The 16,090-nt window shown below is 42.6% G+C and overlaps 1 protein-coding gene across 2 annotated transcripts in view; it reads right to left on the bottom strand.

Moving 5' to 3' along the window:
* Positions 1-16,090, bottom strand: part of SEC23B (SEC23 homolog B, COPII component) — a 42,517-nt gene that overhangs the window by 16,019 nt on the left and 10,408 nt on the right. For both annotated transcript variants that reach the window (XM_087445665.1, XM_014790056.2), the window contains exons 8-14: positions 15,657-15,815; positions 15,179-15,294; positions 11,708-11,831; positions 10,309-10,389; positions 5,357-5,446; positions 4,540-4,646; positions 2,921-3,074 (exon numbers count right to left, since the gene is read on the bottom strand). In XM_087445665.1, coding sequence (XP_087301791.1) covers positions 2,921-3,074; positions 4,540-4,646; positions 5,357-5,446; positions 10,309-10,389; positions 11,708-11,831; positions 15,179-15,294; positions 15,657-15,815 — 831 coding nt within the window. The remainder of the gene's footprint in view (positions 1-2,920; positions 3,075-4,539; positions 4,647-5,356; positions 5,447-10,308; positions 10,390-11,707; positions 11,832-15,178; positions 15,295-15,656; positions 15,816-16,090) is intronic.

Genomic DNA, 16,090 nt, shown 5'->3' with positions numbered 1-16,090 from the left:
CTGAACTCCCTAACACTACAAGCCAAGTGACCCCCAAACTTCTTGAAAGTCTCTCCTTCAGTCACTAAAATAGCACTTTTCAATTTCTCGTCACCTCTCCAACCAAACCTTCTCTGACTTCTTCACAGCCCCTCGTCTTCCTACTTCCTCCTAACTGTGGCTTCCTCAGAGGTCAGCTCGTGGCCTCCTGCTCCCAGCCTCACTGTTTCAGCTACAAACACTAGAGCCAGACCAATGTCATCCAAATCCCTCCCCACGTCCAGTGCAGACATCTAACCAGAGCTCTTGCTGGAAGTGCCACCTGACTATAGGACAGCTTTCCTTGGACATACTTTTGCAAGTTCACATTCAAAATAAATTAAACTATTATATTAAAAAAAAAAGATTCACCTTCCTCCACCGTAGAGCTGCTCTCCTTTCCCGTTTCCCACCTCTCCATCACGCTTGCAGTTACCCACACTGGCAACCTGAGTCAACGCTGACTTTTTGGTTTTTGATCCCACATATAGTTTGACCAAGTTTTATCAATAATTCTTTTGGCACACATCCTGATTCCAAACCTTCTCTCCCCTTCAATTCTACCGCCTCCACCCTGGTTTCAGCTCCCTTGAGTCTGCAAAATCCTCCATTGGTCTCCCTACCAGTAGCCTTTTCACCCTCCCATTTATCTTATAAGGTATAAACAAGCTTCATGCTGATGTCATACCCCTGCTTAAGAATCTCACCTAAGTCCCTTCCTTTCTCTAATGTTAAGGCAGTGACTTAACTTTAAAATTAAGGCATTCCACAATCAAGCTGCACCTTCACTGCTGCTCTGCCAACCATACAACCTGGGCTCCTGTGACCGTGGTCACTCCAGTGTCCCCAGCCTAAGCCGGAATGCACAGCTACGTCCCCCAGGCTTGTTCACACTGGGCCCTCAACTTGGCAAGCCTTGTCATCTCCTCCCCCATTATCCCACTCTTTTTAAAAAGACTTGATTCAAGGCTCACTTCCCACATGAAGCCTTTGCCAACCACCTGGACTCTCTGCTCAATTTTCAAATTGTGTTTGAAATGTTGACATTCTCTGAAAAAATGGTTCCACAGCACAGCAAGAGCACACACAGGGCTAAATAAAGTTAAGCAGGTTCCACGGGACAGCAAGAGCACACACAGGGCTAAATAAAGTTAAGCAGGTTTCACGGGACAGCAAGAGCACACACAGGGCTAAATAAAGTTAAGCAGGTTTCCTTACTGGGCTTTTCAGGGCTTCTGATCACGAATACGTGCTGTGAATTTCCAAGATGGTAAGATTATAAGGTATTACTGATTCATTGCTTTGTGGCTCCAAATTCACCCTTTTTGCCTGTTGTGAAATGGATCCGGGCCCTTTAAATATTTGTCCTTTGCCAGTTGGCATGATGTTAAGCTTTGTCCGTACAGGGTGCCAGAGGGAAGTGTTTCCTTCCGGGTTCCAGGGTGCTCACACAGCAGTGGCACTTGTGGCTTCCCCAGTGCTGAGCTCCTGGAGCACACACAGCCGGCAGCTACCCCTGCACCCCATGTGCCTCTGGTGAGGCAGTGCCCTGGGAACGGTATTCCTTGGAACCCTGGAAGGTGGATTTTCATCCAGTTATAGAGGGCGAATTTCTATCAAGTTCCTCTGGCACGACACCACGACAACATCTCTGCCATGAGACTCAGTGAGCCATAGTCATGCTCTCTCACCTTCTAGATCAACCCTGGGATGGAAAGGGGACTCTTCCTTGGGTATTCTATCTTGGCCTAGAAGTAGTGTCTGCCCCTTGTATCTGCCACTCCTGTATATTTTTTTTTTTGAGGAAGATTGGCCCTGTGCTAACATCAGTTATCAATCTTCCCCTTTTTTTTTCTCCCTAAAGCCCCAGTACACAGTTGAGTATCATAGTTGTAGAGTTGTAGCTCTTCTACATGGGACGCCACCTCAGCATGGCTTGATGAGCAGTGAGTAGGTCTGTGCCCATGATCAGAACTGGCGCACCCTGGGCCACCGAAGCAGAACATGCAAACTTCACCGCTGCACCACCAGGCCGGCCCCTACTCCTATATTCTTTAGAATTTTCTTTACTTCTTACTAACCAATTCCCCATTATTCTAATCTCCTGTTGTGATGTAATTCTCTATATAATACTTTTCTTGTTTAAATTACTATGTGGTTTCTCTCTCCTGATTAGACCCAGAATTAACACATTAGGCATCTCTCTACACTCCCTGGGCCACGGACCACTATGTCCAAAAATAATCTCCAAGATCTGTAGGAAAAATATAGACCACAGCACTCACAGTGACTTATCGAAAAAAACTCTTTAACATACACAGATCTGCATATGCTCTATATGTCCTGTGCACTTTGTTTCTTCCCAACTGTAACATAAGCCCTTGAGGGGAAAGTGCATATTTAATACTTCTTTTATATCTTTCTCAGGATATCTAGTGTTTGGCAGAAGGTAAGGACCTGACAAATTCTTGTTGACCAAGCGTACAAAATAATAGGTTTAAGTGACAGTTTCTTTTTCTCAAAAGTATAGCAGAGAGCCGGCCCCGTGGCTTAGCGGTTAAGTGCGCATGCTCCACTACTGGCGGCCTGGGTTTGGATCCCGGGCGTGCACCGATGCACCGCTTGTCAGGCCATGCTGAGGCGGTGTCCCACATACAGCAACTAGAAGGATGTGCAACTATGACATACAACTATCTACTGGGGCTTTGGGGAGAAAAAGGGAAAAAAAGGAGGAGGACTGGCAATAGATGTTAGCTCAGGGCCGGTCTTCCTCAGCAAAAACAGGAGGATCGGCATGGATGTTAGCTCAGGGCTGATCTTCCTCACAAAAAAAAAAAAAAGAAAGAAAAAAAATGTATAGCAGAGACCAAGACCAAACCTCGCGTCACTGTTCCCAACTTACCAGCCTGATGAGTTGTCTGTCCAGCCACCGGAGTACATCAGGCCCCTCCTCTGATTCCGCTCGGAACACTCCCAGCCGTGCCATCAAGACTGCTGCGGCCTCCTGGTCAAATGCTGCTTCTATGTGCCTGAGCTGACTCTGCGCATCTGCCCAACTAACAGTCCTAGAGTTAGTGCCAGGCTGACGCTCAGGAGAAACCAGAAAGCCAGCTCTCCCTTAGGACAAAGAAACACACAGCCTGTTCTTTCCTCTAAGACAGCAAAGATTCAAAATGCACTGTCAGTAAGGAATCACAGGAGTTTTACACACATTTTCATTTACCCTCATTTGATCTCTGAAGGTTATAAGTGCAAAAGAAAAATCATGGAGAACTTTCCAATGCTCCACAAGACATCATGAAAGTAGATACCCAAAAGGTACCTAAGTCTCTACCCAGTGCTCCTTTTTGTAGGTCAATCTTACAAAAACCTAAATGTTTACAAATCCACAAAATGACTTCCCAGCAATATACATGGTAGAAGAATTAGTACACATACAAGTTTGCCAGACAAATAAAGACACTATGAACAAAACTAAAAGACAACTGATAAACCAGGAACAGATATGAGCAATAAAGACTCATCATATCCAAAATACATAAAGAGTCCCTGCAAATCAATGAACAAGAAAAAGAATCAGGTTTTACAAACTGGGCAAAGGCTATCAAAGAAGAAATACATCTGGCCAATAAACATGAAAAGTGCTCAACCCACTCATAAATGGGAAAATATATATAAAAGTGACAAACTGCTTTATATTCGCACATTAAAGATCAATAATATCCATTATGAATGAGAAGACGGGACATTCTCCTCACACTATTGGTGGGAATACAAATTAGCTTCCTAGGAGAGTAGTTTTACAGTATCCAAAATTCCACTTTTATGAAGTGGCTGGAAAGAAATACTCATGTACACAAAGACCTAAAAATATGAACGCAGCACTGTCAGAAGGAGGATAGAACCTAAAAGGTACTTTAATAGAGAAGTGATACATCTCATCCACACCATTCAAAACTATGCAGCCATTAAAAGGAATGAGATAAGAGGCTTATATGTACTGACATGGAAGATGTCCTTGACACATTATTGAGAAAAGCTTCTGAATACATTAATATAAGAAGCCACACATGTATATAACATATACATATGATATACAACTGCACAGAAATGGGACTGTGAAGTTAAGTGCCAGTACAGTAATAGCATTTTACCTCTAGGGAGAGTGAGTGAGAGATCTATTCCTTACATATTTATGTGCTGCTTGAATCCTTTACAAGGAGAATGTATTTACCGGTTACTTATCTGATAAATAAAATAGCAAAAAATAATTTTTAATGAACTTATTCCTACTGCAACATGATTATTCTAGGCAAGCGCCCTTCTAGGCAAGTGCCCGCAGGCCCAACTAGGTTAATCAACAATGCCTCTTCCTCCTCCTTCTCTGATCAAATGAGCCAGTGAGGATTGGCCGGAACCATTCAATGGAATTACAAAGGTAAACTAACAGATGTTAAATTCTCTCTTCATAGGAGAAACATCAGTCAGTGGCTCAACAGAAAGGAAACCGGGACTGCTCACTTTCGGGCAACGGTGGTCACGCGGATGCGTCTCTGGGTGCTGGAGTGTTGATACTGCGTGACAAACTGGATGGCGCCTCTGCCTCCTTGGGGGATCGGGGCGTTGTGCTGCAGGGCGAGAGGCCATATACCTCATTACTATTACAGGTGTGAACTCAAACACAGTCACAGGGCCCACTGTGCTCTTCCTAAAATGACTGACAGTGGTGACACTACGGTTCCTGATGCATTTTGAATGGTACACTTAAGATCTAGGCATTTCACTGTATATAACTTTAACTCCAAGAAAAAGAATCATATGCAGAGAAATACTGAACTCAAGTTAATGATATACATACTAAAGAGCTTAAGAATGAAAGACATTGATGACTGCAATTTGCTTTGAATGCATCAAAAATAAGATGGATAGATATGTGATGAAGCAAATACAGTAAAATGTTAATTACAGAATCTAAGTGGTGGGTATACGGGTATTCACTGTACAATTCTTTTAATTTTTCTGTATGTCTGAATTTTAAATACAATATTGAGGAAAGAACTAACACTCAAAAATTCACCAACATTATGATGGCTGGTAAAAGATATTACTCTTCTGATGACCGTATCAGCTCAACAATAAAGCGACAAAAGCAACTTGCTGTCTGACTCTGACCAAACCCTGGAAGGAATAAAAAAAATGCACGCCAGACTGATAGCAGGCCAAACACAAGCCCAAAGTAGCGCCTGTTTATGGAGAAAGAAACCAGAGGCCACCAGATTGTAGTAAATCAGAAAACACAACACTGAGACATGAATATTCATGAAGAAAGGCAACTCACCTGATTGACTACTTCAAAGTAGATGCCCAGTGTAGATGTGGGATCCAGGCCACAGATTTTCCACTGACTTGTGCCACCGACACCAAGCTCCTAGGGGTGAGAAGAGGAATTAAAAAAAACAAAACAAAAAAAAGCTACTCCTGTGGTTAACCGCTGATAAAAGCTTTGACTCTGAGACGGGCAGGCCACTTCGAATCTCATTCCAAATGAAAACTTAAATTTAACTTCAAAAAGTATGATTATGGACCAGAATAAGGTTTACTATTTATTACAGTACTTTAAAATTAAGCTTTTTATATTGGAACTCTGATCAATTTTCATTACATCACCAAGATCTCGCTCTATGTACACACACACGGTACATAACACTGAGGTCAAGTGAAAGAATCAACTCAGGGTTGGGGAAGAAGTAAACAGTAGAAGAAAAAAGAACTGTCTGCTTAGCATGAAAGTTTTATGCACTTCTTTCATCATTATTATTAGAACTATCTTGTAGTTACAGAATGTTAGCTACTAAATATTAATTTTTAATGCAATTTCTTTATTCAAAAGCTACACATAAATTCTTGGTAAGAGAACTGATATTTCAGTGGTATGAAGGTTGCTTTTTATTGACTAGTTGAATGGCTCCCAGTGATAAACATGAGGTTCACTAAAATGTGAAGATTATCACTGTTTTAGGCATGACACGTAGTAGGCGGCAGGTGTCAAAAATACCAGAATCCACCAACCAAGATCACTAGACTCTGAAACATACATTCTATCACTGTAGAGACAGCAAGCACTACATGTTTTAACACACCTCATCAAAATGCAGAATACCATGCTTAGAAAGTAATGTGGTTATGCATTAAGAAAGTAATGATATTTCTTCTATATTACTCTGAATCCACCCAAACTGTACAGTTGGCTGAGTACAGCTGACGCCAGTCTGGTCTCTCTACAAAGCCACGCCAGGAGCCTATGTACCTGGTCACAGAAGCAGCAATCTCAGGAAGGTGATGGTCAGATGGGAAAGGGAAGATTCTTAGGCGAAATCACAAAGGAGCTCTAAGGTGGAAAGTGGGAAGGACACACTGTTTCACCAGTATTTCCTAAGCAAGTTCATGAGATGGATGGATTCATGGGTGCTCACCTTCCCTTTTAATGGCCTTTTCTAAAAGAAGCAGATAACCGCTGCTGGAAGGTGAAGAATCTATATGACAAACCTTATCTTCCATTTCAGTAGCCCTGCTTATCCGCAGTTTCAGCTACCCACGGTCAACTTCGGTCCAAAATTATTAAATGGGAAATTCCAGAAATAAACAATTCTTAAATTTTAAATTACACGCTGTTCTGAGTAGCGTGATGAAATCTTGCACCGTTCCGCTCCGTCCCACTTGGGATGTGAATCATCCCTTTGTCCAGCGTATCCACACTGTATACGCTACCCGTCCCTTAGTCACTTAGTAGCCGTCTCAGTTATCAGACCGACTGTTGCAGTATTGCAGTGCTTGTGTTCAAGTAACCCTTATTTTACTTAATAACGGCCCCAAAGCACAACAGTAGTGATGCTGGCAATTTGCATATGCCAAAGAGAAACCATAAAGTGCTTCCTTTAAGTGAAAATTCTTGGGGCTGGTCCGATGGCGCAAGCGGTTAAGTGTGCACGCTCCAATGCAGCAGCCCGGGGTTCGCCAGTTCGGATCCCAGGCGTGCACCGACACACCGCTTGGCAAGCCATGCTGTGGCGGCATCCCATATAAAGTGGAGGAAGATGGGCATGGATGTTAGCCCAGGGCCAGTCTTCCTCAGCAAGAAAAAAAAAAAAGAGGATTGGCAGATGTTAGCTCAGGGCTGATCTTCCTCAAAAAAAAAAAAGTGAAAATTCTCGACTTAATAAAGAAAAAAAATCATATGCTGAGGTTGCTAAGATCTATAGTAAGAACGAATCTTCTATTCGTGCAGTTGTAAAGGAGAAAGAAATTTATGCTAGTTTTGTTGTCACATCTTAATGTATGTATAGAACAAAACATAGTATATAGGGTTTGGTACTAGCCTCGGTTTCAGGCATCCATTGGGGGTCTTGAAACATATCTCCCACAAATAAGGGGGACCACCGTAGTTTTCCCCATTTACTTTTCCACAATTTGCCACCCCCTAGAAGCTCAAAGTCCCTTTCCTTTTGTCTTGTCACTTTTCTACAAATTTATTGTTCTTCTGTTAAGATGCTACATAACCCCAAGTTCTAACACACCTCTGAGTTACTCATCACTGAGTATGCACGTGCGATGTGTATACGCACAATGTATGTGTTAATAAACTTCTGTTTGGTTTTCTCCCGTTAATCTGTCTTTTGTCAGTCTAATTTGCAGGGCCCCAGCCAATGACACTAAGATGAGTAGAGGAAAAAGAAAATTTTTCCTCCCCTATAGCACCAACTCCCAAGCCTTGCCACAAATCCTCCAGAGCCCCTTTTCTCACTAATACACAAATTCCTTACATAAGCATTTACCCTGCCTTTATCAGAGGCTTTGTAAAGATAGAATTAGGAAATCACCATTCTACAATCTCCAATGAAATACACTGATTCAAATGAGGATGATCCATGGATGCTAAAACCATTAGGTGAAAGGCTGTTGGCAAACAAGATATTCATACTGTGCTGCAATCTCATTCAACAGCTTGCTTACTAAGGGCAAAAAGGAAATGTGTCCTTATAATGGGAAAACATGGGGCAGTCATCACCTTCACCACACAATCTAACTCAGCACCACTACACAGGACGACCAGAGAGAAGTGCCTCTTGACAAAACACAGCATGACGAATACAGATCACTCACGAAGTATGGTGGACAAAAAGGTTTAACCTGACTCTAATCACTAATCTAACTTCCACTTCACAGGAATACAGGGAAGATAAAAACAAGTTCACCACCACACCGCGAGGAAACAATGGGACACGCTGAGAATGTGGGATACTCTCTTACAGAAGACTCCTGGCACTTGGCACTGTCTCTTCAACAAATTAACGTCATCAAACAAAATAAGACAAGCAAAAAAAAAAAAAAACAAAAAATACCCAGGGGCCAGCCCAGTGGCGTAGGTTCGAGTGCTCTGCTTCAGCAGCCCATGGTTCACAGGTTCAGATCCTGGGCATGGACCTGCACATAACTCATCAAGCCATGCTGTGGCGGCGTCCCACATACAAAATAGAGGAAGACTGGCACAGATGTTAGCTTAGGGCCACTCTTTCTTGCCAAACAAAGAAACAAAACCAAAAACAAACAAACAAAATGACAAGAAGGCTATTCTAGATTTTAAAAGACTAAGGGTAGATTGCAACGCTACTTAGAGTGGGGAAAAAACAGCTACAATGGGCATCTGGGGAGAAATCAGGGAAAGAATATGACTAGATATTAGATGATATCAGGAAATTATTGTTTTCTTAGGTTTGATAATAATGCCGTGGTAGGAGAACATCCTTATTTTTAGAAGACGCATATTGGAACACTGAAAGACTAAGTGTCACGACGTCTATAACTTGTTTTCAAAGGTTCTGCAAAAATAGGATAAAGCCAATATGGCAAATAGATGATAATCAGATAAAGCAAATGTAGCAAAAAAAGATGACAGAGCAATTATGACAAAATGTTAAGCTTTCACTCTAAATGGAGGGTATACAGGAATTCATTATACTCTTCTCTAAACTTCTCTGTATGTATGAAAACTCTGTTCTCCTCTTCTGTGCAACCTCCATCCCCCATCTAAAAATTCCACGGCTGATCCCTACAGCTAACGAGTTTGTACTAATTCAAAAATTATCTTGTTAGGCAGATTTTAAGTCTATGGAAAATACTCTGGGACAAGGCAGCCCTCCAAAGCCCTGCCAGGAAATAAGAGTACAGGTTCCTTAGTATACTGGGCTAATGAGTGACTCATTAGATGGGCTTTGGGGAAACAACCTGCCTCACCCAGGGGATTATAGGCATACTCTCTCAAATCACCTTGCCTCTGGCAATTTCAACAGAAGTTTAATCTAAGTAGTTATTAAGTGAACGTGCACTGCTGATGAAGATGTGAAAGATGAAATCTTGTGTGGGCTTCCATTGTGCCAGGCACTGTTCTAAGTGTTTTACCAGAACTAATTCGTTTAATCCTCCCAACAGTGCTGTAAAGTAAGGTACTATTACTACCTCCATTTCCCAGATAAAGACATTAAAACCCAGAGCAATTAAGTACCTTGTCCAGGCCACATGGCTAGCAGTGGTAGACCCACACCCTGAATCCACGTCCAGCTCTACAGTCCACCCGCCTGTTGAACATGACAATGAGGGAAGGTCTGTGATAATCCCAGCCCAGAATCACCCTGGACAGGCCTCACCAGACCAAACTGTTTGTCTCTTGGCAACTAAAGTATAATCAGAAGAAATGGGCCATCAGCAAAGCCACCTCACAACCTAGTGATAACTAAACTTTGTTCACATATACTCAAAATTTGCTACTCAAAGAGCACAGACACCTGTATACACAACAGTGTCATCCACTGCCCAACGAACTCAAAATGGTCTCTGAGAAGTAACACAAAGGTATCACCTCGAAGAGTAACAAGCACATAGGTTTATTCCCGAAGTATTTTGCTGAATGCTTGTCCTGTGCTGAACAGAATGCACTGTGGCTCACTGCCACAGCAACCCAAGCAGGGTAGTGGGGTCAGGGGGAGCTCTGCTCAAACTCCTCCATGTCAGCTCTGACCTCTGAGCCTCAGTTTTCTCCTCTTTGACTATTTAGATAGATGGACAGAGAGAAACGGCACCATATCTCCGAGCTGTGGTCATCAGTAAGAGTTAGCCCTTCTCCCCTCACCACAGACATATCCCGAGAGGTGACACAACACAAGGTCATCCCATTCCGACATTCCTCATGGAATCCCTGGGCACAGGAGGTGAGGGGGATGGAGGAGTTTTTCTTACATTTTCTGACACACACGGTCCTTTCACATTCAGAGATACACAAGGACCAATGGCGCCCGCAACCTTCAGTTCCCGAGAGGTCTAAAACAGAATCAGATAAGAGGATAAAGTTAAAAATCACTGAGAACCACCCTCTCATGAAGGACACAACTAAAACTTGGAGGAAAAATATGGCAGTGTTATCATTCCACCAAGAGAAAATCGTACATGAATTAAAGCACACAAATGCTCTTACAAGCTTTTCCAGGGCCACTGTGAACTGATTAAAACTTTAATAAAATCCTCCTTTAGAAATTGCATTATCTTGGGCCGGCCCTGTGGCTTGGTGGTTAAGTGCGCGCGCTGCGATGCTGGTGGCCCGGGTTCGGATCCCGGGTGCGCATCGAGGCACCACTTCTCCGTTCATCCTGAGGCCGAGTCCCGCATACAGCAACTAGAAGGATGTGCAGCTACGACATACAACTATCCACTGCGGCTTTGGGGGGAAAAAATAAAATAAATAAAATCTTTAAAAAAAAAAAAAAAGAAATTGCATTATCTTTGTCCCAAAGATGATTCAGCATTTTCAACTTTCTCAACTCTGAAATTATTTACACATAGAAGATAACAATTCTATCAACAATACTACATTCTTTTCCAATCCCACGTACCCAGTCATAATTATTTATAATTTCTGATCAGGGAATATACTGTTCTGTGTTGCTTTAAAAATACTTAATTCATGAACTCCAACATAACGACAAAGCTAACATACTTAGATTTTTAAATCTGAACCCATTTCAGCAAAATTCATTCCTCTTCATCTTTTTAAAAAGAATCCAAAACATTTGAGAATGTTGTTTAAAGTTTAACCTAGATGATTTAAAGATTACCTCCAATTATCAAAGTGATAATTCCAATCATATTTTCTAACAGCCCTTTTTAACGTTTTCTCAATGACTCAGAATCAAGTTTGTATGGCTATCAGTCCCTACCTGGAAAAACAAAACCCAAACTCACAACACTGCACTATTTTGGACTTCTCTGGCTAGTCTGCAGGCAGGCACTAAACATAAACCATAGTTCTGTGAATGCAGTGGCCGATATCAATGGCTGGGTGGATGCTCCACACTGTGAGGCTGCCTCTGTGCTCAGCCCCCCACCCCTTCTAAGGCCTACTGTCCTACAGCAGGGCAGAGCAGAGCCTGAAGGGGAACTAGACAACTCTTTGTTTAGACCACTAAGAAATATACCGTCATCCCTGAGAAGCAACAGAATGAACATACTTTGTTGGGATATTTTGCTGGGAACCTTTTAATTTACCTTTAGATGTCTGTGTCCAGCAGACTGAGGCTTCTGAAAAGCTGACTACTAAATAAGAACAATATTCTTCCACTGAAGTTTTAGGAATATACAGTACCTTTACTTCCAAAGTAGCACCAAATGCCATTCGGAAATCTCCATTAAAATCTTTACTAAAAATCCTTTGGAATGTCTGCTTGAAGAGAGAAGTGTTGAAAGAATCTCCCATCACCATGTGACCTCTAGGAAAGAAACAAGTAAAAAGAAAGCGAACTTGTTGAATGACTGACAGTCACTCAGATGCTTCCTGGTTATTTATGGACAATAATTTTAAGAAGAAGAAAACAAGAAACCATGTCCATAAAGGTGCTACTGACTAACTTAAATGGAAAACAAGTTCAATTTGTACTTAGGAAAGATTATTTTTAAAACATTAGACATAGAAGCCTTTAAAACAGTTCTATATCTTGATCACTGTGGTGGTTATACAAATCTGTAGAGATGACAAAATCTCACAGAACTATACATACACACATTTTTAAAAAAAAGACTGCATGTAAAAACAGGGGAAATCCAAGTAAGGTCTGTAATATCGTGAATTGTGTCACACGCCAATGTCGACTTCCTGGATCTGACATTGTACTATATTTACGTCAGATGCTACCACTGGGAGTTGCCAGATGAGGAGTATGGATGGGCCTCTTTGTACTGTTTTTGCCATTTCTTGTGAATTTGTAATTATTTCAAAAAAAATCCCCCCAAATAAAAAACCCTTCATCAATAAACCCACAGGTTTAATGATCATCTACTGAGAAATGCTCCCCAACTCCTCTCATGCTCCTTTGGTACGGGAAAATACCCAGGCCTCTGGGAAATCCTTTTCAGGTTAATTCACTGCCTCAAAACACTGAATCCTTGGCTCTGTATGAATTATTTATTCTAGTTTATGAATATCTACATTTATCCCTGTTTTTAAGTTAGAGGAAAATATTGTTCAAAATTTCAGCAGTTCATGTATCTAGGCCGATGGGCATAGCTTGATGCAAGTTATACATCCAGCCACTGATCATCAAATAGGATCTCAGAATTGGGAAGAACACAAGAAAGATCATCTGATCTAGCTATCTCAGAATGTGTGACCTCTCCAGAGACAGAGATGGCTATTTGCCCCAAATACCCACCCTTCTCACCTTCCTTAGTCATGGAATCCATGGTTTCCTGGAATAAAGACTATTTCCCAGCCTACTTTGCATGTGGCCATGTGACTCAGCTTTGCCTATTGGAAATGGCCTTTGTGATTTGTAAGGGGCGTTCTCACAAAAAGGGCATGTCCTTCTTCGACCCTTCCTCTTTCCTGCTGCTGTAACATAGCTAGAGCCCAGCAACCATCATGAACCACAGCTAGCACATTAAGTCAGTGGAGCAGCGTGGGAGGAGCCTCAACGCCTGACGATGAAGAAATCAATATACGGGCTCTGGCCGCCTACCTCCAGTGAGAGAAGGAAACCTGTTTTGGGTTTTCTATCACATTCACACAAACCTAATCCTGACTCACACCTGCCCTCTACAACATACCCACCAGGTTATCATCCTGATTAGACTTGAACTCCTCCAGCACGGGGAGCTTCTGCCTCCAGAGGCAGTCCATTCCATGCTGGGGCAGCGCTGACTGTTAAGAAAGGTCTTTCATCATACTGAGTGAAATTCTGTTTCCCAGCAGCTTCCACCACTGGCTCTAGTTCTGCCTTTTGGTCACATACAGAACAAATCTGATTCCCTCTCCAGAGAACAGGCCTTCAATCGTTAAATATAGTTCTCACACCTACCTGTCTTCAGTGTAATCCGTTCTAGACCCTTCAATCATTTTCCATGACAGTTTCAAGTACCCTCCACCACTCTCACTGCTCCCTTTTGAACATCCCCAGCTCATCTATACATTCCTTGTAAACTGAAATGTCAGCATGGAACACGATATAATCTGGATAAGGCATGACTAGCACCAAAGAAACCAAGACTATGATCTTCTTTGAAGATAAGTGACCCCTACGACACAGCCTAGGATCACCTTGCCTTTGCTGGAAGTCATCCCAACAGCTGGCTCACCTTGAGCTATCAACTAAAACCTCTGTCTTTTTTTTGTCATGTCACTGCTAACACATTTCCCTCATACGATATTTGTGCAACAGATGATATGACCTAAATACTAAGTCATTCAGGAGTCACAGACCTCACTAAAAATCTAATGGAAGTGATGGTCCCTCTCCACAGAAGAAATACACACACACATAAGCTCTGGCATATAAACTCAGGAATGTTCAAAAATACACTAAAGCTGTTCCATAGACGCTCCAAAATAAGAACTCCTGGAGGGCAGTGGTAGGAGTTCATCTTATTAAATGTGCCTAATATAGCTATGTCAGTGTCACTGGGACTCTATCACCTAACACGTCTGCTGCTCTCCAGGATAGTTTCAGGTGACTTCAGGTTCTATCTTCTACTCCCCTCCCCCCTTTACTCTGTGAGGACCAGCATCACCACCAAGGAGTTGTTAGAAATGCGGAATCTCAGGCCCACCCTACAGCTCTATGCCAGTGCTTCTCAAACTGTTCTGTGCATACAAATCACCCGGGATTTTGTTCAAATGCAAGTTTTGATTCAATAAGTCTAGGGTGAGACTCAAGATGCCGCATTTCCAACAAGCTCTCAATGAGGCTGATGTTGCCTGTGCTCAGCCATACTGTGAGCACTAAAGGTTCACAACAGTGGTTCTCAAACTCTGCTTCATCAGAAATACTCGGGAAACTTTAAAAAATGTGGATGCCCAGGCCACATCCCATGCTAATTAAATCAGAATGTCTGGGGACAAGACCCAAAGCAAGAAGAGTTTTTCAAGTTCCCTGGGTGATTCTGATGTGTAGCTGGCTTCAGAGCAGGGCTGCACATCAGTGGGTCTCACACTTGCACGTGCACCACCCTCCCTCAGAGAGCTTGTTAAAACCAACTGAAAGGCTGCATCTTCAGAGTTTCTGACTGAGGAGGTCTGGGGTGAGGCCCCAGGAGCCCTGAAGGTTGCTGGCCAGGCACCATCGCATTTTGAGAACCACCACTCTGCATGATGACCTGTGCTCACGACACGGACTTGTGATCTAAGCACGCCCTGTGATGCACCCTCCAAGCTAAGCGTGTGCTCGGTGTTAGTCATGAGGTATGGTCACTAAACCAGGGCAAGGGTCCCCTAATTGCTCTGGCGTTCAGACTCTATTTTCCCCCCTTCTCCCAAAGAAGTGCTTTGCTGAAGACCACATACTCCACGCTTGCTTACTTTCCTGCCCTGCTCTCTCTGACAATTCTAAAGAAGAAATGAAGTTACTCTGATATGACTTGTTCATAACAAACCCTTGAGACCGCCTGTTAATCAATGTTTCCTCCTCCAAGAGGTCAATACACCCTCCCCAACCACTGAAACCAGTCTGGAGCTATGTGAAAGCTTATCTAAGTCAGCCTTTCCCATTCCGATGGTTCTATCACTCATTTCTCTTTCCTTAAAATAAACACTCTCACTTTTCCCAGGTGTTCGCTGTCAACATACCCAGTAAGATTTGCACAACACTTCATCTCCAAAAGTCCAGTCTGATCAAGGGCACAAGCATAAATATCAATGCAGTGACCATTTGTAGCTGTTCGATTAGCAAGCATCTCATAGTGCTGTGAAGACAGAAAAATTATCTTCTTGAAACAGCAACATTATTCACTAGGTATAACTTACTATACCACACAGACAGAATCAAATACAGGAATATGGAGACAGTTTTCTTTATAACATCCAAATAAAATAAAAACATAGTTTTCAATCTCAAAACACTTTTAGCAGTTTTAAGGCCACCCACTCTAACTAAGGTCTCAGAGCTGGGACAGTAATTTAACAGCAGCCAAGATCTGGAAGGTCATCTCCATAAGAGCAACTTGCTGACCACAAAGCGTGGCCTCAGCAAAGTAGCTGTCACTCCAGAGCAGCCTAAACCCAGCACTGGGTTCCACAATTACAGCCTGTATTCAGGAGCACCTACCTTGGTTGCCTTTTTCATGAGACGTGCATTATCTTTCTCAATATCATGCCAGGAACGAATAGGGACCTTTAATTCATCTCCAACCACCATGCCAGGCCCTTGGGTGGGGGGACCCCCAGTAAACAACATAATCCTGGCTCCTGTGTTTGGAAAAGTGCCCTAAAAGAGTAAATGGCAGCATTTTAGAAACATACAGCCCACCCCAAGTACACTTCCATTTCCCTAAAGAAACACTCCAAACAGGAGTTCTCTTCAGCTGTTCTGAATACTGATGATACCGCAAAATAACGCACATGACGATGCAGAGAAGCAGCCTTCTCTCTTACAACTAGAGGGTTTTTCCCCTCCTTTTTTTTTTCTGCTGAGGATGATACGCTCTGAGCTAACAGCTGTCGCCCATCTTCCTCTATTTTGTATGTGGGTCGCTGTCACAG

Source organism: Ceratotherium simum, chromosome 21 (genome assembly GCF_057802395.1).
Source record: "Ceratotherium simum simum isolate JZ-2026a chromosome 21, ASM5780239v1, whole genome shotgun sequence".
NCBI lineage: Eukaryota > Metazoa > Chordata > Mammalia > Perissodactyla > Rhinocerotidae > Ceratotherium > Ceratotherium simum.
This window is presented reverse-complemented; position numbering and strand designations above follow the sequence as displayed.